Source organism: Amphiprion ocellaris, chromosome 12 (genome assembly GCF_022539595.1).
Source record: "Amphiprion ocellaris isolate individual 3 ecotype Okinawa chromosome 12, ASM2253959v1, whole genome shotgun sequence".
Classification (NCBI taxonomy): Eukaryota; Metazoa; Chordata; class Actinopteri; family Pomacentridae; genus Amphiprion; species Amphiprion ocellaris.
In genome coordinates this window covers 632,074-653,453 of record NC_072777.1, presented here as the reverse complement: position 1 = coordinate 653,453, position 21,380 = coordinate 632,074, and the positions used below count along the sequence as shown (strand labels likewise).

General features: G+C 44.5%; 1 protein-coding gene across 1 annotated transcript in view; it reads right to left on the bottom strand.

The window, feature by feature from the left end:
• Nucleotides 1-353: 353 nt before the first annotated feature.
• Nucleotides 354-21,380, bottom strand: part of xkr6b (XK, Kell blood group complex subunit-related family, member 6b) — a 40,144-nt gene continuing 19,117 nt past the window's right edge. Inside the window, exons 2-3 of the mRNA XM_055016140.1 lie at nucleotides 8,329-8,525; nucleotides 354-6,524 (exon numbers count right to left, since the gene is read on the bottom strand). Coding sequence (XP_054872115.1) covers nucleotides 5,554-6,524; nucleotides 8,329-8,525 — 1,168 coding nt within the window. The 3' untranslated portion in view covers nucleotides 354-5,553. The remainder of the gene's footprint in view (nucleotides 6,525-8,328; nucleotides 8,526-21,380) is intronic.

Genomic DNA, 21,380 nt, shown 5'->3' with positions numbered 1-21,380 from the left:
AATTTGCACCTCCAGCCTGGACAACGCTGGAAAGTCATTTTATCCTTTCGGTTAAATTAGGTTTTTAACTGGAGCTCATTTTCCCTCCAGCTGTTCTCTACTGTCTTAAGTCTTCTTCTTACTATGTTTAGTTTTTATGGTTGTATATTTTTGATAATGTGTCTTTTAAAATATTTTTATTGCTAATTTGATCTGTTTTACATTTGTATGACTGCATCTTCTTTCTTTGCCGTGAGTTTAAATAAAGTTGACTGTGAACATGTAAACAGTTCCAGGTGTGTTTTCTGACATGCTCCACCTGTGCAGGTGGTGTATCTGGTGAGAGAAGTGAGCACGAACACACTGCTGACAGGTTTCACTTTCAAATACTATATTTATTTTTCTCTTCTGGGATGAACAGTCTGATATATGAATCTACAGTAAGGCTTAACATTACATTTTCAGCATAATATTTCTCTTTTCATCTAAAAACCAAAACATACAAAAAAAACTTTAGCACCATATGTTATTAATAATATTCATATTGTTCCCAAAAATAGGGCGTAGGTACAATACTGGACATCAGTTTTGCTTTTTTAAAGAACGGGGATTCCATGAAACGATTTACTTACATTTTATATTGAACAACAACAAAGAAATCATTCCTTATAGGTCATATGAGTCCACGTTCATAAAGACGCCACGGCATCGCAACACATCTCTGGAACAGCTTCCCGATAGAGCCATCAATACACCGACAAGCTAACACAATCTAAAACTGACTGAAGAGAAACAAAGCAAGATCTCCCAACATCTCGGATAACAATTCCAAAAATCAGCAGCAATAATATGACAACCATAGGCGCTTCATCGGAATATCAAATCCATTTGAAACAAAAGGTTACAGCCAATTCTACAAGAACAACAGAAATAGATACACACAGGTTAAGGACATATAGATGACAGGAATTTACAACACAGCAATCACGTTCTATATATAGTTTTATCCAAACTCCAGAAGCAGAAGTACATTTGTGCTCCTGTGCTAAAAAGATGCATTTTGTCTTCTGTCAATTTGATTCTCTGAGGAACAGAAATCCTAGAGCAGACTGAATAAAAGAGAACCGGAGCTGGAGCTGTTGTTTCTGTGCAGGTTGGAACTGAAAATGGCACCATAGAGTTGAGTTCTGCTGTAAACTGTGAGGATTTGAGGTGCTGCTGCAGAACGTTGGAGGCTGCAGGTTTGGGTTCTGCAGGTTCTGCTGAGCTCTCTGAAGGTGGACCATGCAGTCCACCGTGTAGCACCTTTAGATGTTTGTTCAGCACCAGGTCATTAACACAAAGAAAAGGAGAAAACGCACCATTTTATCTCCAACATATGGTCAAACACCACAACGGCCTGCTGCTACACATGAATGCAGAAATCAGAGCATGCTGAATGTGGGGTTCTAAAGGCATGCTGGGAGGAGAACCGGTGATCGGGCCGCTTTCATCAGCTGCTTCCACGTTACGTCCTGGAACCACAAATCATTCAGAATCAAGACAGAAGAAGAAGTGAAGGCAGAGACACAAGTAGAAAACAATCAGACCTTCAATGTCGTGGCTGGTTTCTGTTACTGTTCTCCTTAGAACCGTCAAAACTACAAACGTTCCATCAGCTGGAGCTGCACTCTCAGAAAAGTAAAGGTTCCTCAGTGGTTCTTTAAACAAGGAACCAAATAAAGAACCTGTTTATTTAGAGGATGGTTCTTCACTGACTGTATGTAGTTCTCTAAAAGTTCTTCATGTATATTGGAGTTCTTTGCTTCTTTGGCAGGTAACAGTGTGAAATCAGAGCTGCAGCTGAACATTATTTTATAATTTGGTCGATGAAACATCAGAAAACAGAGAAATGCTCTTCACAGAATCCTGAACTGACATGTTAGAACGTAACGTTCTGTCTGAATGACCCAAAATATTACAGGTTCTAATGGAAGGAACCCAGAAATGCTGCAAATTCTCACATTTGACTTTTGGGTTTAAAATGACCTAGATGATTATCATGATTATCAGGTCCTGTTCTCAAAGTAGAACCAGAACAGGTGGATCCACAAAGAACGATCTGGAAAATGGTTCTTTAAATAACTTGGAGCACCATTTATGGTACCTAAAGAAACTAATTTGTTGATGGTTCTTTGAGGCACCTTTGGTGGTTCTTGCACGAAACATTTTTAGGAATAGTTCCTCAAAGAACCTGTTTTTGCTCTGATAGTGCCTAAAGGAACCATTTGCTGATGGCTCTTTGAGGCACTCTTGGGGGTTCTTTGAAGAACCTCTTGCTAAAAGGTTCTTTGTGTAACTAAAATGAGTCTTCTAGTGCATCACTAGGAAGAACCATTTTCTGGTTTCTGTTAGAACCATTACTTTTCTGAGTGTCGATCTGCTGAGGAACTCTGTGTTCCCTACAGAACATGTTCAATCTCGCCTTTCGTGTTCTCTTGCATCTCTGACGGAACCTGGTTAGACCTGGTTCTGAAACAGTGTCATTCTGATGAAGCTGTAAGACTGAACAGTCGATGGACAGAACAGAGAACCGGTGTGGTTCTGGTTCTGCGACGCAGATGGGGAGGTTCTGGTTGGGTGCGTGCTGGCACATGGAACGAGTAAAGAAAGACGTTGGCGTGGTTTGCGGACCTGGCTGCCGTGGCTGCATCGAAGCACCCAAAGTAACAAGGCACAACAAGGACCGAGGAGAACGACGTTCACACGCTCTTGCTGTGTGTTGGTTCTATCAGGCGTGGCAGCGGACCGGACAGGAGGGTTCTCGTTGTTCATGGTATAAAGTGTGGCAGCCTGAGTTCTACGCTGCACAGCGTAGGAACCGCTTAGCTCTTAGACCCGTTTAAAGAAACAAGAAAAATATATCAAACCCGCCTTTCATCTGCTTCTAGCTAATCACTGTTTAGAGAATGTAAAATGGTGATTGTTCTGTAGAAATACCTAAAATATACTGCATGTTTCATAAAAATCCAGACTTGTACATAGAGACTCTCTGTAGACGTTTAAAATCAATCGGTTAATTAACTGTAGTTCCCACTATTCTAATGACACGGATACGCAAGCATAAATACTCGACATTGAGCACCACTAATGAAATGCAGCCCAGTTGTAGATCTTATGAGGCGGTGTGTCCAACACACACACATGGAGGGATCACAGTGTATTTGCACCTGATTGGACAAGAGTCCGTGTCTGGAAAAGATGCTCTGTCTGCCAGGCAGCCAACCACCACAAAAAACTGGCCCGACCCACGTTACAATGAAGAATCACTCAATGTTCAAATCATAATTTAGAGGTTTGTCCGCCGAGAGGACGCTGTGTTCAAGACAACATGGAGACACTTGAGGACATGCGTGGGGATGAGGACTGCATTGAGACACCCCTGAGTCAGCTGGTTCAGTGGTCTGGTTGTTGGTCCTGAGGAACCCTTGTATTGGCTGTTTTTCTTATTATTCTCTCACTCACTAACATGGCTGTTCATTCACTACTACATGGAGGCTCTGATGATGAACAGGTTGCATACATGTGCACCTACAGACGGTGTGCTGGATGTTTGCTAGCTGACCCAACAGTTCTCAATCGTCAGGGCTGATCGTCGGCTGGCAGACCCTGGATGGTGGAGCTGTGGCAGTGTACCTCATTGCATGTTCTCATGTCAGGATCTGTTTGTTCAGCCTCAACCCCGTAGTTCAGCCACCAGAGGGCGTTTGGTGGAAGCACTCCGAAGCCCGGCACCGTGGAGACGGGAAGAGGGTGGAGCAGCAACCGGGGATGGAGCCGAACATTCGGCGAGAGGGCAGAACGGAGAGAAGACGGCGAGGACGAACCTCAGACGGACCAGGACTCCTCAGGCCTTCAACACCATCTGCCCTCGTGTTCTTTTCCATCCCTGGCAAAAACCCTCCTCACCTTCAGCCTGGACTCGGCCGGCGGCTGCCTTTTACAGTACGATGTTACCGGCACCGGAGGCCACAGCGAGGCAGTGCCGGCCGGCCAGGAAAAGGAATCTGAGCGGTGCTGGCCTTCAGGCGACTCCTGTTGGGTGCATCTGAACTAACGTCTCACACTGAAGTCTTGCCAACACCACAATGTAAAAAACACATAGGACAGGTTCAGATGGATCATCGACTAATAGAGAAAACTGGAAATGCATTCATTTTCCTCATGGATTGTTCAGTAGCCCTCTCTGGAAACTTCAGTCCTCTGACCTAGAAGGCATGTTTTTCTATTTTTTAGTCGGTATCGGAGTGGAGATCACTGACCAGCAGGCCTAAACATGACACGGATTCATTCAACTGGTTCTAAGGGGCAAATAAACTGGAGACAGTACTGTAAGAGAAGATTTGGCTTTGTTTTAACGGCACCCCGACGAGAGCATCGGCTCTGAGAGGAGTTTAACATTTTTCTCATGTAAAAAACTGTATGTTCTGGCAAAATATAGCTCAATGACTATAAATGTAGACACAAATACGCACTGAAGGGCGGTAGCATAGAAATATCCTCTCAGATTTGTCAGAATTTTTTCAGGAACTTATTACAAGTTGCCTTTGCACCCGATAAGCAGATATTAATAACTGAAGGAGAAACCAGCAGGGAGGTTTAAGGGAACTATGCGGGTTCACAGGGAATGGTGGAGGATTCCATGAAGGCTGTCTTTGCACTTTAAAGTGCTCATTAACACACGATTCCAACCTCCTGCTGTTTAACAAACATCTGCAATCTTTTTAAAAAAGTCTTTGGAATGTTTTTACCACGATTCACCAAATTAGAAAACATTGTGCTCATTGGTCTACATTCCTCTGGTGTTTCTTAGTTTCTGTGCTGTCTGGTTAATGTGGGTCTGCCATCAGGCTGCTGTTACAGCCGGCCTCCACCGGAGGGCAGTCTGCACCGTGACAATCATCATCTGAAACCGATTGAAGGTCAGTGTGCTCCTTTTTCTGCCAACGTTTAGGATTTTGAAAAGAAATGCAGAACCGATCCGTTCTGCTTTGTTTGTGTCCGATTTCTAACCTACAGGCAGAAGGTTCCAGTTCTGCTTTAGAACCCGGGCTATAGACTCAGTAAACACGATCAGATATCTGAATGCTTCACATAAACAGTGGCAGTAAATGTTGGGATGTGCAAAGACCTGCCCCTCCAAGACGCTCCTCCATCATTCCCATCAGGCTTTGCGTCAGTCCCATGTCTCCGGAACGTACAGTATGCCCTTCACAAGTATTCACAGGTTCAATCACCGATACAGTAGAATGCATTAAACACATTTCATAATGAAACATTCATATGTTATCTACACTCATACAGAGCCCTCGTCTGTCAGTGTGGAGGGGTTCTATGAGACGTCTGCATGTCGCAGAGCTTCTGGAGGTTCATCATCTTCTCTGTGTTTTCTCCAAACAGAACTCATGAATGTCTGAAAGGTGACAGAACCGACGTCTCCTGCAGGGAACGTCCTGAAGATGGAGGAGGACGGAGAGAGGACATAGAGGGAAGGAGCAGAGATGACCCAAACTGTAGTGGTGGACGGAGATGCCTTCATAGGGACGATTCGTACTGCAGGAGTTCGTAGAGAAGCGGCCCGTCCCTGTACCTGATGCCCACGGCGTTGGGGCTAATGTACTGCAGCACATTTATGGTCCTGCGCAGGCGCCGGTCCACAAAGTGAGCGTCCCAGGCGGGGTAGCGTTTTCTGGGCATGTCTATCTTGATGAGCGGACCCTCGGGTCGGATGGGCCTCCCGGCGGCGTCCACTGGCTCTGTGGACCTCACCTGGAAAACCGGAAGGCAGGTGTCCGTGGCGGTTTCGTCCGACTCCACCTGCTCCCCCGCCAGACCCCGCGTGGGCGTGGCCTGGGAGCCATGGGGCCCCGGCGTGGGGGCCATGGGCTCGGCCTCGGGGGGTAACGGAAGGCCCCACAGCAGCTCGGCGCAGCAGGAACTGGCCAGAACCCTCAGGCGGGGGCCCATGGGGTGGAGAACCCCGTAGTAGAGAACCATGCAGGCCACACCTGAGGCAAAGCACAGGAAGACGCCACAGAGGGCTAGAGAGGCATAGGCGTCGGTGGCGGCTGGGTCGCGGTATGCATACCACAGGGAGCTGAGGACGGCGTTCTCCAGCAGAACCACCGTGTAATAGGCCACCATTCGGTACCGCGTCCGGCCCTCACGCACGTTGAACCAGCAGAAGACGTACACCACGCCCACCACCATGTTGAACAGTACCTCCTCCCATTTGGACATGCAGAAGTCGGTGCCGCCATGGATGACCCAGAAGGCCATGGCGCACCAGTGGAGCACCACAAAAATGCCAAAGTAGATGTGGAAAACAGAGGCAAACAGGGCGAAGGAGAGCACCCGTGAAGAGATGGTGAAGAGGCGCCAGAACAGATGCACCAGGGCACCTCGGTAACTCATGCTCTTCTTGTCGTCACGTGAGTCACGCAGGAGTTTGTGGTAAGAAGCTAGCACCCAGGCCAGGGACAGGAGAGACGACAGGGCAGAGACACCTGGAACACAGAGACAGACAGTCAGAGAACTGGAGACATACCATCAGTCTGTTCAGACTAAAGGTTCCAGCAGATCCACAGGACTGAATGGATCCAGCAGAGGCCTCATTCTATTTAGTGGCTCTTGGAACAAAATGCAAAGTTTTCAAACAAAGGAAGTATCATGGCCCCTGAAAGGTCCTGCAAGTGTCTAAATACGTACTTTACAACTGAAAATACGACATTCGACACAAGACAGTCGACATTTACCAACTTTAACATCAGTAGAATCAGATGTGTGGAAAATCTGACAAGACAAGGTCCCAGTTTTTACATATTTTGATCAAACAGTGATGTGGGCGTGTTGGTTGAAGGACAAGAACGGGAGCAGCCACAGATCCTCAGCAGGATGGAAGTCTGGACTCTGACTCCTCCAGAACTTCCACCTTGTTGTCTTCAAACCATCTCTGAGAATCTTTGTCTGTTTGCTTCGACTTATCGTCTGGATGGAAACCTGATCTTCTCCACGTCTCAGTTCTCTTCAGACAGCATCAGGTTGTCCTCCAGGATTTTATTTACCCTCTACCTTTACCAGCCTTCCAGGACCTGCTGCTGAGGAACACCATGATGCTGCCACCATCATGCTTCACATCATGATGCTGCCACCACCGTGTTTCACACCATGATGCTGCCACCACCGTGTGTCTTGGTGGCCTCCCTCACTCGTCTCTTTCTAGTTTTTTTAAAGATACTCTTCACTTACAGGAACTTTCTGTGGCTCCACCACCACCCTTATTTATTTCTGGAGATATCGAACTTCTCAAGGACTTCCCAGGTTAGAAGGTTTTTTTGAGGTGATAATTTAATGACTTCCAGTTCTGAGAATATTTGGGATTGTCAGCATTCATCCAAAATATTTTACAGAACCTAGTTTTTGGTCCCAGTGATCCCATTTCTAAAGATGGTGATCGTGCTTCAACATATTTCCTGGATCCTGATAGATGGTTTTAAAGCTGGTAGAACAGTTCCACCACAGAATGACAGTTTAAAGTGGACCTGGTGGCTGCTGTGGTCCTTCAGACGTCATTACTAGTGAGACCATTCAGAAAAGTTTAGGTTCTTCCAGACGTGGAACAGTGGAGGCAGCAGAAATGTCAGAGCAGGAAGAATGATGGCGGATCATCTGCTACATGGAGACACACTGATGGTGTTTCTACAGACATGAAGGTTTCAAGGTTCTGATTGAATCTCCTCCTCTGGGAGCTGCTCTGGACAGGAGGAGGATGGAACCAGGTACAGAGATGGAAGGTCAGGAGGAGGTTCTGGAGCTAGACAGGACACGTCAAACATCAGGAATGGAGCTGTGATGGAGCTGTGATGGAGATGTGATGGAGCTGTGATGTAGCTGTGATGGAGCTGTGATGTAGATGTGATGGAGCTGTGATGTAGATGTGATGGAGCTGTGATGTAGATGTGATGGAGCTGAGATGGAGCTGTGATGGAGCTGAGATGGAGCTGTGATGGAGCTGAGATGGAGCTGTGATGGAGATGTGATGGAGCTCTGATGGAGATGTGATGGAGCTGTGATGTAGATGTGATGGAGCTGTGATGTAGATGTGATGGAGCTGTGATGTAGATGTGATGGAGCTGAGATGGAGCTGTGATGGAGCTGAGATGGAGCTGTGATGGAGATGTGATGGAGCTCTGATGGAGATGTGATGGAGCTGTGATGTAGATGTGATGGAGCTCTGATGGAGATGTGATGGAGCTGTGATGTAGATGTAATGAAGATGTGATGGAGCTGTGACATAGAAGAAGTTCTTACACTGCAGCCACTCAGCCTTGTTGCTCTGGATCATGATGCAGAGCTGCAGCACCAGCTGAGGAGCACTTTCCAGGAAGGCCTCCAGCAGTCGCAGCATGTTGACGTCAGTGTACTCATACATCATGGCCCAGTAGAACCACCGCTGGTTCTCCTTCTGCCGGTGGCTCTGGATGCCCAGATACATGGTCCGGATGTACCTGCAGAGACACAGAACATGTGAGGTTCCACATGGAGTCAAAAACAGAACATGTGAGGTTCCTTTCGAGTCAGAAACAGAACGTGTGAGGTTCCACATAGAGTCAGTGTTCATCATGAAACAGTTGAAGTTCCTCTATGGAGAACTAAGTTCATCAAAAACTTTTTAATGAATGTTTTCTTTAAAAATCAATAAAATTAAACAATTTATGATCCAGAAAATGTAAAAACTGAAAAAATGATCAGATTATGAACATTTCATCCATAACATTTGGTTCTGCAGTAAATTAATCAAAGTTTAAAACTGGAACATTTCATCTAAATATCTTTAATATTTCATTTTAAAATAGTTTTAATTAACTACGTTCAGTAAAAAACAAAACTTCTTTCCGTTCCTGCACAACTGATTTTCCATTAACTGACTCAGTCTAACCCCGAAAAATCAGATGAAAATATATCTTTATGACAGAAATATAAAAAATATATCAATATATTTTTTTAAATGAAATAAAAAATATATGAATATTTCTAAAAACCAGAACCTGCAGCAGTAACTCTGTTTGTATCTGAAGCTTTTCCTCTGATCAAATCAGGATATTTCACATTTATCAGAATGATCAGGATCATGGAATTAAACTAGAACATCCTGGAGTGGAACTGGGATTAGTTATCTTCTCTGGCTTCGGTTCTGTTTGGAACAATAACTCCAATTACGGAGAACAAGAGTAAACAGTGATGAGGAACACTGAGGGTTGGACGGAACCAAAAAAATCACTTCATCAAACACAAAAAAGAAGCTTTTTATCCTCCACACAAACTCCAGAACCACCTCAGAGAACCAGAACTGCTGGCTGTTCTCTAGCTGTTCTCTTGCTGTTGTCTGACTGTTCTCTAGCTGATCTCTGGCTGTTCTCTAAAGGTTCTCTAGCTGTTCTCTGGCTGTTCTCTGGCTTTTCTTTGGCTTTTCTCTAAAGGTTCTCTAGCTGTTCTCTAGCTGTTCTCTGGTTGTTCTCTAGTTGTTCTCTGGCTGTTCTCTGGCTGTTCTCTAGCTGTTCTTTGGCTGTTCTCTAGCTGCCTGGGTTCTCTGGCTGTTCTCTACCTGTTCTCTGACTGTTCCCTGGCTGTTCTCTGGATTTTCCCCGGCTGTTCTCTAGCTGTTCTCTGGCTGTTCTCTGGCTGTTCCCTGGCTGTTCTCTAGCTGTTCTGTGGCTATTCTCTAGCTGCCTGGGTTCTCTAGCTGTTCTCTGGCTGTTCTCTGGCTGTTCTCCAGCTATTGTCTAGCAGTTCTCTGGCTGGTGTCTGGCTGTTCTCTAGCTGTTCTCTGGCTGTTCCCTGGCTGTTCTCTGGATGTTCTCTGGCTGTTCCCTGGCTGTTCTCTAGCTGTTGTCTGACTGTTCTCTAGCTGTTCTCTGGCTGTTCTCTAGCTGTTCTCTGGCTGTTCTCTAGCTGTTCTCTGGCTGTTCTCTAGCTGTTCTTTGGCTGTTCTCTAGCTGCCTGGGTTCTCTGGCTGTTCTCTACCTGTTCTCTGACTGTTCCCCGGCTGTTCTCTAGCTGTTCTCTGGCTGTTCTCTAGCTGCCTGGGTTCTCTAGCTGTTGTCTAGCTGTTCGCTGGCTGTTCCCTGGCTGTTCTCTGAATGTTCTCTGGCTGTTCTCTAGCTGCCTTGGTTCTCTAGCTGTTCCATAGCTGTTCTCTAGCTGTTCTCGAGCTGTTCTCTGGCTGTTCCCTGGCTGTTCTCTAGCTGTTCTGTGGCTGTTCTCTAGCTGCCTGGGTTCTCTAGCTGTTCTCTGGCTGTTCTCTAGCTGTTGTCTAGCTGTTCTCTGGCTGGTGTCTAGCTGTTCTCTGGATGTTCCCTGGCTGTTCTCTGGATGTTCTCTGGCTGTTCCCTGGCTGTTCCCTGGCTGCTCTCTGGACGTTCTCTAGCTGCCTGGGCTCTCTATCTGTTCTCTGGCTGTTCTCTAACTGTTCTTTGGCTGTTGTCTAGCTGTTCTCTGGCTGTTGTCTAGCTGTTCTCTGGCTGTTCCCTGGCTGTTCTCTGGATGTTCTCTGGCTGTTCTCTAGCTGTTCTCTAGCTGTTCTCTGGCTGTTGTCTAGCTGTTCTCTGGCTGTTCTCTAGCTGTTCCTTGGCTGTTGTCTAGCTGTTCTCTAGTTGTTCTCTGGCTGTTCTCTAGCTGTTCTCTGGCTGTTGTCTAGCTGTTCCCTGGCTGTTCTCTAGCTGTTCTCTGGCTGTTCTCTAGCTGTTCTCTGGCTGTTCTCTAGCTGTTCTCTGGCTGTTGTCTAGCTGTTCCCTGGCTGTTCTCTAGCTGTTCCCTGGCTGTTCTCTAGCTATTCTCTGGCTGTTCTCTGGCTGTTCTCTAGCTGTTGTCTAGCTGTTCTCTAGCTGTTCTCTGGCTGTTATCTAGTTGTTCTCAAGCTGTTCCCTGGCTGTTCTCTAGCTGTTCTCTAGCTGCGTGGGTTCTCTGAGTGCAGCTCCTTTAGCTGGAAGCTCTCTGGACTAATGAATGCAGCTCTTGATGTCCAGTCAGCTGAGGACAGCAGAGACAGAAATAGAAAAACAGAGTCAAGAGATCTAAAGAGATAACAGCAGCAGAAAAAACAGCAGCAGAACACCGGAGGTTCTCCTCATAATGAGCTGCTGGCTCGCAGATTGTTTGTTCTTCTTGTTTCCACTGAGACATAACATCCATGATGCGGTTCAGACTAATACCTGGAAACACCCAGTAATTATCCTGCAGCTTTTTCATTCGTCTTTGAGGAACTAAAAACATTCCTCGAGGTTCTTCTACTCTGAAAACGCCCCACGAAAAGGAAAAAATACAAACCAGCAGACTGGCAGTGAAATACTGGAAGAACAAAGTGAAAAATATCTGCAGGAGAACGGTTCGAGGGAGTCCTGATGGAACCTGAACCAACTGGATGTTCTGTTAAACCACAGAATAGACCTGCAGCTGGAAGCCTGTCTGTCTGTCTGTCTGTCTGTTTATTATCTGTCTGTCTGTCTGTCTGTCTGTTTATTATCTGTCTGTCTGTCTGTCTGTCTATTTATTGTCTGTCTGTTTATTTATTATTTGTCTGTCTGTCTGTCTGTGTTCCAGATGATGTCTCTCCATTAGAACATCTAGAATCAGTCTTCTTCTATCCGACGGTAAATTCTGAAATTCGCTGACATTTTGCATCTGTCTGGTAAATGTCAGCTGGAATGAGTCGACCTGCTGCAGAATGACTCGGAGGCCAGAACCTGCTGCAGAACGACTCAGAGGCCAGAGACCTGCTGCAGAACGACTAAGAGACCAGAGACCTATTGCAGAACGAGTCGACTCGCTGGTCTGCAGAACCGACAGGTACAGAATCACCTGGAACACCTGAGAGTTAAAGCTTTGGTGACTCTGACCCAAAACCAGAAGTGAAAATTGCAGATTACAGCTCTGATATTCAGGACGTGATTGGCTGGATGCTTCCTGGTTCAGGTGTTAGAGAGGAGGTGATTGGTCGCTTGGTAGACGGAGCTACAGAGCTTTGTTCAGTTTGTCTCTGACAGTGAAGGTTTGAGCTAAATGCTAATGGTAGCATGCTAACATGCTAAAGCCTCCATCCAGTGAACATAGTTTTAACTTCCAGTTTTCATATTTTATATCCCTGAAAATATAAAACAATTAGAAATGATATATTTAGCCGTATAGATATAAAGATAAAGATTCTGAGAGTCTGCTGGGTTCCTGTTGTTCATTTTTAGATTTTAACACAAAAACTCTTCTCATGGGTACAAATGACGACTATCACGGAAAACCAACATCTAGACCTCTATGAACACCTAGACTTCTATGAACACCTAAACCTCTACGAACATCTGGACCTCTATGAATATCTAGACCTCTATGAACATCTAGACCTCTATGAACATCTAGACCTCTATGAACATCTAGACCTCTATGAGCACCAGGTTCTAGTTCCTACCAATGAGTCCACATCAACATTTAGTCTAAACATCTAAAAACTGGACCCTTGTCTGGTCCAACTTTCTTAAAAACCTGCAGAGACCAGAATGAGTAAAAATAGAGCCAGTGTGGGATCCTAAATGGCTAATTATGAATCTGTGAATAAAATCTGTGCGTCATCTTTGAAGTGTGACTCAGACTGATCCTATGACCAGAAATCCATCATTTATTTATCCATTCAGAGCTTCAAACTGCTAACGGAGCTCTGGACTCTGATATCTGCTCCTCTGATGCTCTGATTGATTCTGGACCGTCTGAGGGCAATAATTCACCGTTCAGCTGGAGGTTGGAGACACGGCAGGAAATTACTGATCTGCTCTGATGGTCTGAGGACAACAGCGTCCTAACCTACTGACCTCCAGCAGAAACACCTGACAGGAGATAGCAGATCACTGTAGCAACACACAGTAACACTATAACACACAACAACACAATAACACAACAATGCAATAACACTATAACACACAATAATACAATAACAAAACAATGCAATAACACTATAACACACAATAATACAATAACACAGCAATACACAACAACACAATGACACACAACAACACACTATAACACACAACAATACAATAACAAAACAACGCAATAGGACAACACACTATAACACACAACAATACAATAACACAACAATGCACAACACACAACAACACACTATAACACAATAATACAATAACACAGCAATACACAACACACTATAACACACAATACAATAACACAACAATGCACATAAACACAATGACACAAAACAACACACTATAACACAACAATACAATAACACAACAGTGCAATAACACAATAACACACAACAATACGATAACACAACAATGCACAACAACACAACACACTATAACACACAATAATACAATAACACAACAATACACAACAACACAATGACACACAACACACTATAACACACAACAATACAATAACACAATGCACAACAACACAATGACACACAGCAACACACTATAACACACAATACAATAACACAACACAATAACACAATAACACACAATACAATAACACAATACACAACAACACACTATAACACACTATAACACACAATACAGTAACACAACGCACAACAACACACTATAACACACAACAATACAATAACACAACAATGCACAACAACACACTGTAACACAACAACACAACAACACACATACACATTAATGGGGTGTTCAGGTGAACCAACAGACCATAATTTACGACTCGTTTAGCAGCTCTAGTCTGGATCTCCAAACTGACCCGAGTCCAGCTCAGAACCTTCATCAGAACCTCCATCAGAACTTCCATCAGAACCCAGATCTGTTAAAATCTCAACACGACTCCATTCATCAGAATCTAACAGAACTGAACCAGAGGACTCCAGTTTCTGGCGGTCCTTGAATGCATCATGAGGGACGTGTTTGGAAAATGAACCTAAAACCATGAAAACACTTCAATCTGGTCACCACTGATCCAGAACCGGGTCAGAACCAGGTCAGAACCGTGTCAGAATCAGGTCCTACCGGGTTAGTTAGCGATGGTCAGGCTGATGCTAAGCTAACGTTCTGCTGTGAATCTGCAGGATTCAAACTCTTCTAGAAACTGAAGAAGGAACGTTCCTCAGGTTTGATGTTTCAGAGTTTCTCTCTGCTTCTAGACCATCGCCGTTAGCAACGTTAGCTCAGAGCTCCTCAAGAAGAAGAAGGAGAGGAGAATCCTCCAGAAGATCAGATCTAAACTGATCTCAGACCACTTGCAGAGCAGGAAGGAACCTCTGAGGAGGTTGTTGTTCAGGAGCTGATCAGCTGATCACATGGGTCCATCCAAGAAGCAGCTCAGAGAGTTTAGAGCTGATTCTGGATCAGTTTCACGTTTATTCTAGTTTATTATTCTAGAAGAACTTCAGCTAATTATCTGCAGATCATTTGGAGGATTCTCTCTAAAGAACAGATCAGTTTTTAATTTAACCGTCTGAACATTTCTGTTCCCTCAGAAAGACTTTTAGTTTGAAAGAGCCACTGTGCTCTACCTTTATTCTGAAAGTACGTTTGTTTTCAGTCACTGGTTAAATTGAGGAAAATATTCCAGTTTAATCAACAACAAGAACAAGAACCGCAAGTTAGAAGAACTTAAGTGTTCTCTAGGGACAGAACCCGATAGGAAAGAGAATTTAGTTGATTTAAAACCGTTAAAAACTACGGAGTAGAAACTGGGTTCTTCTGTGGTTCTGTTCTAAAGGATTCTGTTCTAAAGGGTTCAGTTCTAGAGGATTCTGTTCTAAAGGGTTCTGTTCAAAGGGTTCTGTTCTAGAACGCGTCTCCTAGACTGTCTCTCTTCTCAGATGAACTGGCAGCAGCTGGACGTTCTGCTGCTTTTTAAAGGGTATTTTTAGAGAACCCCGAAAGCTGAGTTCCTCAGATTAGATCGTATTAGAAGGAAAGCTCTGACCCACTTCCTGTTCAGAGCAGCCCAGAGCAAACCACCACATTCCATTCAGACTCTAAATGTAGCTGAACCAGAACCTAGAACCAGAACCTAGAACCAGAACCAGGATCAGAGCCAGAACCAGAACCAGGACCAGAACCAGAGCTGCAGCAAAACTAATCACTGAGCTTCAGTCTATTTAGATGGAGGAGGAGGAAGAACCTCCTCCCCCTCCTCCCATCATGCACCTCTCCTCCTCCCCCTCCTCCCATCATGCACCTGTCCTCCTCCCCCTCCTCCCATCATGCACCTGTCCTCCTCCCCCTCCCCCCCCCTCCCATCATGGACCTCTCCTCCTCCCCCTCCTCCCATCATGCACCTCTCCTCCTCTCTTTATATTCAGCTCAGGCTCCAGTCTGCTCTCCATCTATCGGACCGGACCATTCTACCATTCTCATCCCCCCCACCCGGCTGCAGAATGGACTGGTCCGGTCTCCAGCCTTTAGAACACCAGAACCTGTTCTGGGTTCTGCTGTTAGAGTTCCTGCAGATGTTTGACAAGAAACGTTTGGTTTGAGTCTCTGGAGAACAGTGACGTTCTGCAGCTTGATGGAGATGAAGAGAAATGTTCTGTCAAAAGATAGATGTTCTCTCAGATGATAGATGTTCTGTCAGCAGATAGATGTTATAGATGTTCGCCAAGTAGCTAGACGTTCTAGATGTTCTCACAGATGATAGACATTCTCTCACAAGATAGATGTTCTCTCAGATGATAGACGTTCTCTCAGCAGATAGATGTTCCAGATGTTCTCTCAGACATGCAGATCCAGCAGACGTGTGTTCTGCTGGATCTCTGATACGTTCCTCATGTTCAGAGCCGTTCTATCTCAGAGCCTCTGCAGAGGAACATTAGTCACACTGATCTGATCTGAAGGAACCGCTCTAAACAGAACCCAGGAGCTCATTACTGACACACAGAACAGACGGCGACTGACAGAACCGATCAGATGTTTGATCAGAGTTCAGTTTACTGTCAGGAACCAGAACATGTTCTCTGCAGAACCCAGACAGATTATTAAAGAACTCTGATTGATTATTGATTATCAGAATCTAGTCATGTGTCAAAGAATCAGGAAATGACCCAATCAGAAGACAGACTGAAACAGGAACCGGATGTAACATGACAACACACCACATGTTTACTTCAGCCTGTCATCAGAGAGGAGAGAAGCTACCAGATCCTGATCCAGAACCAAACAGAACCATGCAGAACCACCCAGAACCACGCAGAACCATAGAGAACCCCCAGAACCATGCAGAACCACCCAGAACCACACAGAACCATGCAGAACCACGCAGAACCACCCAGAACCACACAGAACCACGCACAACACGCAGAACCACACAGAACCACACAGAACCACCCAGAACCACACAGAACCATAGAGAACCACGCACAACCACGCAGAACCACACAGAACCACGCAGAACCATAGAGAACCACCCAGAACCACACAAAACCACGCAGAACCACCCAGAACCACACAAAACCACGCAGAACCACCCAGAACCACACAGAACCACGCAGAACCATAGAGAACCACCCAGAACCACGCAGAACTATGCCGAACCACCCAGAACCACGCAGAACCATAGAGAACCACGCAGAACCACCCAGAACCACGCAGAACCATAGAGAACCACGCAGAACTACTCAGAACACACAGAACCATGCAGAACCACAGAGAACCATGCAGAACCACACAGAACCACACAGAACCATGCAGAACCACGCAGAACCACCCAGAACCACACAAAACCACGCAGAACCACCCAGAACCACACAAAACCACGCAGAACCACCCAGAACCACACAAAACCACGCAGAACCATAGAGAACCACGCAGAACTACCCAGAACCACACAGAACCAGGCAGAACCACAGAGAACCACGCAGAACCACCCAGAACCACACAGAGCCATGCAGAACCATACAGAATCACCCAGAACCACACAAAACCACATAGAACCATAGAGAACCACACAGAACCATAGAGAACTACCCAGAACCACACAGAACCACGCAGAACCATAGAGAACCACTCAGAACCATAGAGAACAACCCAGAACCACCCAGAACCACGCAGAACCATAGAGAACCACACAGAACCACACAGAACCATAGAGAACTACCCAGAACCACACAGAACCACGCAGAACCATAGAGAACCACTCAGAACCATAGAGAACAACCCAGAACCACCCAGAACCACGCAGAACCATAGAGAACCACACAGAACCACACAGAACCATAGAGAACTACCCAGAACCACACAGAACCACGCAGAACCATAGAGAACCACTCAGAACCATAGAGAACAACCCAGAACCACCCAGAACCACGCAGAACCATAGAGAACCACACAGAACCACACAGAACCATAGAGAACTACCCAGAACCACACAGAACCACGCAGAACCATAGAGAACCACACAGAACCACACAGAACCATAGAGAACTACCCAGAACCACACAGAACCACGCAGAACTATAGAGAACCACACAGAACCACACAGAACCTGGGACTGGACCGATCCTGCTTCACCAGACTCCAGGAATAGAAACCTCCAGCTGGCAGAGAGAAACTTCATTAAAGTTACTTTAATGGTCAGAATTAGTTCTGAAAGAAACAGAAAACAGCAGAGTCACATGATGGAGAACCGTCCAATCACAGGTCAGAACCGTCCAATCACAGCTCTGAACTCTCCGTCCAAAACTACATATGCCAACTATATATGCTAACTATGCATGCTAACTATATATGCTAACTATGTATTTGCCAATTATGTATGCTATATGCCAACTACGTAATGCTAACTATGCATGTTAACTATGTATGCTAACTGTATATGCTAACTATGTCTGCTAACTGTATATGCTAACTATGTATGCTAACTGTATATGCCAATTATGTATGCTAACTGTATATGCTAACTATGTATGCTAACTGTACATGCTAACTATGTATGCTAAATGCATATGCTAACTATGTATGTTAACTGTATATGCTAACTATGTGTGCTAACTGTATATGCTAATTATGTGTGCTAACTGTATATGCTAATTATGTATGCTAGCTGTATATGCTAACTATGCATGTTAACTGTATATGCTAACTATGTATGCAAACTATGTATGCTAACTCTATATGCCAACTATGTATGCTTACTATGCATGCTAACTGTATATGCTAACTATGCATGCTAACTGTATATGCTAACTATGCATTCTAACTGTATATGCTAACTATGTATGCGAATTGTATATGCTAACTGTCTGTATATTATAACTGTCTATGCTGTGTCGTTAACTAGCTGGTTTGTGCGTCGTTTACTAGCAGGTTTGTGCGTCGTTAACTAGCAAGTTCGTGCGTCGTTAACTAGCAGGTTTGTGCGTCGTTAACTAGCACGTTTGTGCGTCGTTAACTAGCAGGTTCGTGCGTCTTTAACTAGCAGGTTCGTGCGTCGTTAACTAGCACGTTTGCGCGTCGTTAACTAGCAGGTTTGTGCATCGTTTACTAGCAGGTTTGTGCGTCGTTAACTAGCAAGTTCGTGCGTCGTTAACTAGCAGGTTTGTGCGTCGTTAACTAGCACGTTTGTGCGTCGTTAACTAGCAGGTTCGTGCGTCTTTAACTAGCAGGTTTGTGCGTCGTTAACTAGCAGGTTTGTGCGTCTTTAACTAGCAGGTTTGTGCATCGTTAACTAGCAGGTTTGTGCATCGTTTACTAGCAGGTTTGTGCATCGTTAACTAGCAAGTTCGTGCGTCGTTAACTAGCAGGTTTGTGCGTCGTTAACTAGCACGTTTGTGCGTCGTTAACTAGCACGTTTGCGCGTCGTTAACTAGCAGGTTTGTGCATCGTTTACTAGCAGGTTTGTGCGTCGTTAACTAGCAAGTTCGTGCGTCGTTAACTAGCAGGTTTGTGCGTCGTTAACTAGCACGTTTGTGCGTCGTTAACTAGCAGGTTCGTGCGTCTTTAACTAGCAGGTTTGTGCGTCGTTAACTAGCAGGTTTGTGCGTCTTTAACTAGCAGGTTTGTGCATCGTTAACTAGCAGGTTTGTGCATCGTTTACTAGCAGGTTTGTGCGTCGTTAACTAGCAAGTTCGTGCGTCGTTAACTAGCAGGTTTGTGCGTCGTTAACTAGCACGTTTGTGCGTCGTTAACTAGCAGGTTCGTGCGTCTTTAACTAGCAGGTTTGTGCGTCGTTAACTAGCAGGTTTGTGCGTCTTTAACTAGCAGGTTTGTGCGTCGTTAACTAGCAGGTTTGTGCGTCTTTAACTAGCAGGTTTGTGCATCGTTAACTAGCTGGTTTGTGTGTCGGTTCTGCAGCACATCATCATCAAACAACTCATTCACTCTGTGACACACTTTCATCAAAGGAAGAAAAGCTTAATATGTCACGGTCTGGTGGAGATATGCAGCTACACACACACAGACACACTCACTCTCTGCTGTGAATAGACCTGGTCTGAAAGCAGGAACACAGCAACGAGCAGCGCAGCAGATGGATACATCAGTTGTTCCATCATCACATCACAGCTTCACCTTTGGAGCAGCTCCTAATGAGCATGCTCAGTGGCGTCTGGTCAATAAGTCATCAGTGGCTCTCCTCTGATGGTGTGAACTGATCCAGAGTCAGATCAGAACCAGACAACAAAGTGGTCTGTGAACCCAGACTGTAGAGACACCAGAATATCACGAACATCAAGAACGTCACAAAAACACACGGAATTTACATAACACCGTAAAAAACTCTAGAAATACATACATCATATCTACATCATTTTATGTGAAGTTAGGAGTGAATGTTCTGGTTTTTACAGTGGATCTAATGGAGAGTTATTCTCCTCTGAGTGAATCCTGTCTCCAGATGATCCTTCATCTCTAATAGTCCTGACCAACCTTCTACCAACATGCTGAGATGAGAATATCAGAAACACATCCAGGGAACCAATGATTGTTTCTAGGACTGTTCACACTAGGATACATGCCATAATACTGATGATCACACGAGGATACATCCCATAATACTGATGATCACAGCTGATTAAATTAAAACATGGTGCCGACTTTGTCCAAAAAGATTCAACATGTGACTCAAAAATGCCCCAAATGACCAAAACATCGACCAAAACCATGTCCATAATTATTTAAAATCTGTTCAAAAATACCTAAAATTAGTCAAAAATAATTCAAGATTTCTCCAAAATTACCTAAAATTTGTTCAAAATGACAAAAAATTGTGGAAATGTTCAGAATGACGTTAACATTTCTCCAAAATGACTAAAACTAAATGACATGAAAATAGTCAAAAAGTTCTAGAAAATAATCCTGTTGATCAGAGACCAGATCCAGTGTTCAGACTGAGACACCTGGATGGATGTAAAGCTGATCTTGAGTCAATGTCAATGTCAATGTCAATGTCAACTTTATTTATATAGCACATTTACAACTAAAAAGCCCAAAGTGCTTCACAACAATCAAATACACTAAAAGATGACACATAACTTTAAAATTAGCAAAGTCATAAAAATAGAATAAAAACATAAATTATACTATGCAAATAAAATAACATATTCAGCACATCTGATGATTAAAAAGCCAGGGAGAAAAGGTGCTTCTTAACAAGAGATTTAAAGTGCTCAAGTGACTCAGCAGCTCTGACATGTGGAGGTAAACTATTCCACAGAGTGGGACCGACAAAAGAAAAGGCTCGCTGACCTCTGCTTTTCTTAAATTTGGTCCTGGGAACATCCAAGAGTAGCTGGGATGAGGACCTCAGAGTTCTCGCAGGTTTACGAATGGACAGTAGGTCACACAAATAAGAAGGCGCCAGGCCATTTAGACATTTGAAAACCATGAGAGCAATTTTAAAATCAATTCTCTGGCGAATTCAGTTTTTATCAGAACTTTTTTTTCAATGTTTGTCAAAAATGGCTCAAAAACTGTTCAAAATAACAAAAGATGTCCAAAGTTACACCAAATTGTCCCAAAATTATTAAAATGTGTCCAAAAATGACAAAAACCTGAAAAAATGACTCAATATTTCCCCAAATTAACCTGAAATTTTGTCAAAACTGACTCCAAAATTATCCAAAATTCATCCAATCTGGAGGTTCTCCAGACTGAGACTCCTGGATGGATGTAAACTGATCTGGAGTCAGTTTTTACCAGAATTCAGATGTTCCTCCTCCTAAACTGTCCAGGTGTCGGTAGGTCTACTCTAGAACTTTCTCCAGTTGTCGGTAGGTCTACCAATAGAAGTTCTCTAAAGCAGTGGAACTCTCTGCTGTTCTCTCGAGTGTTTAGTTGTGAATGAAACCCAGAGGAAATAATGAGTTGATGAGGAGCTTCAGATGAGCTGCTCAGCAGATTTCC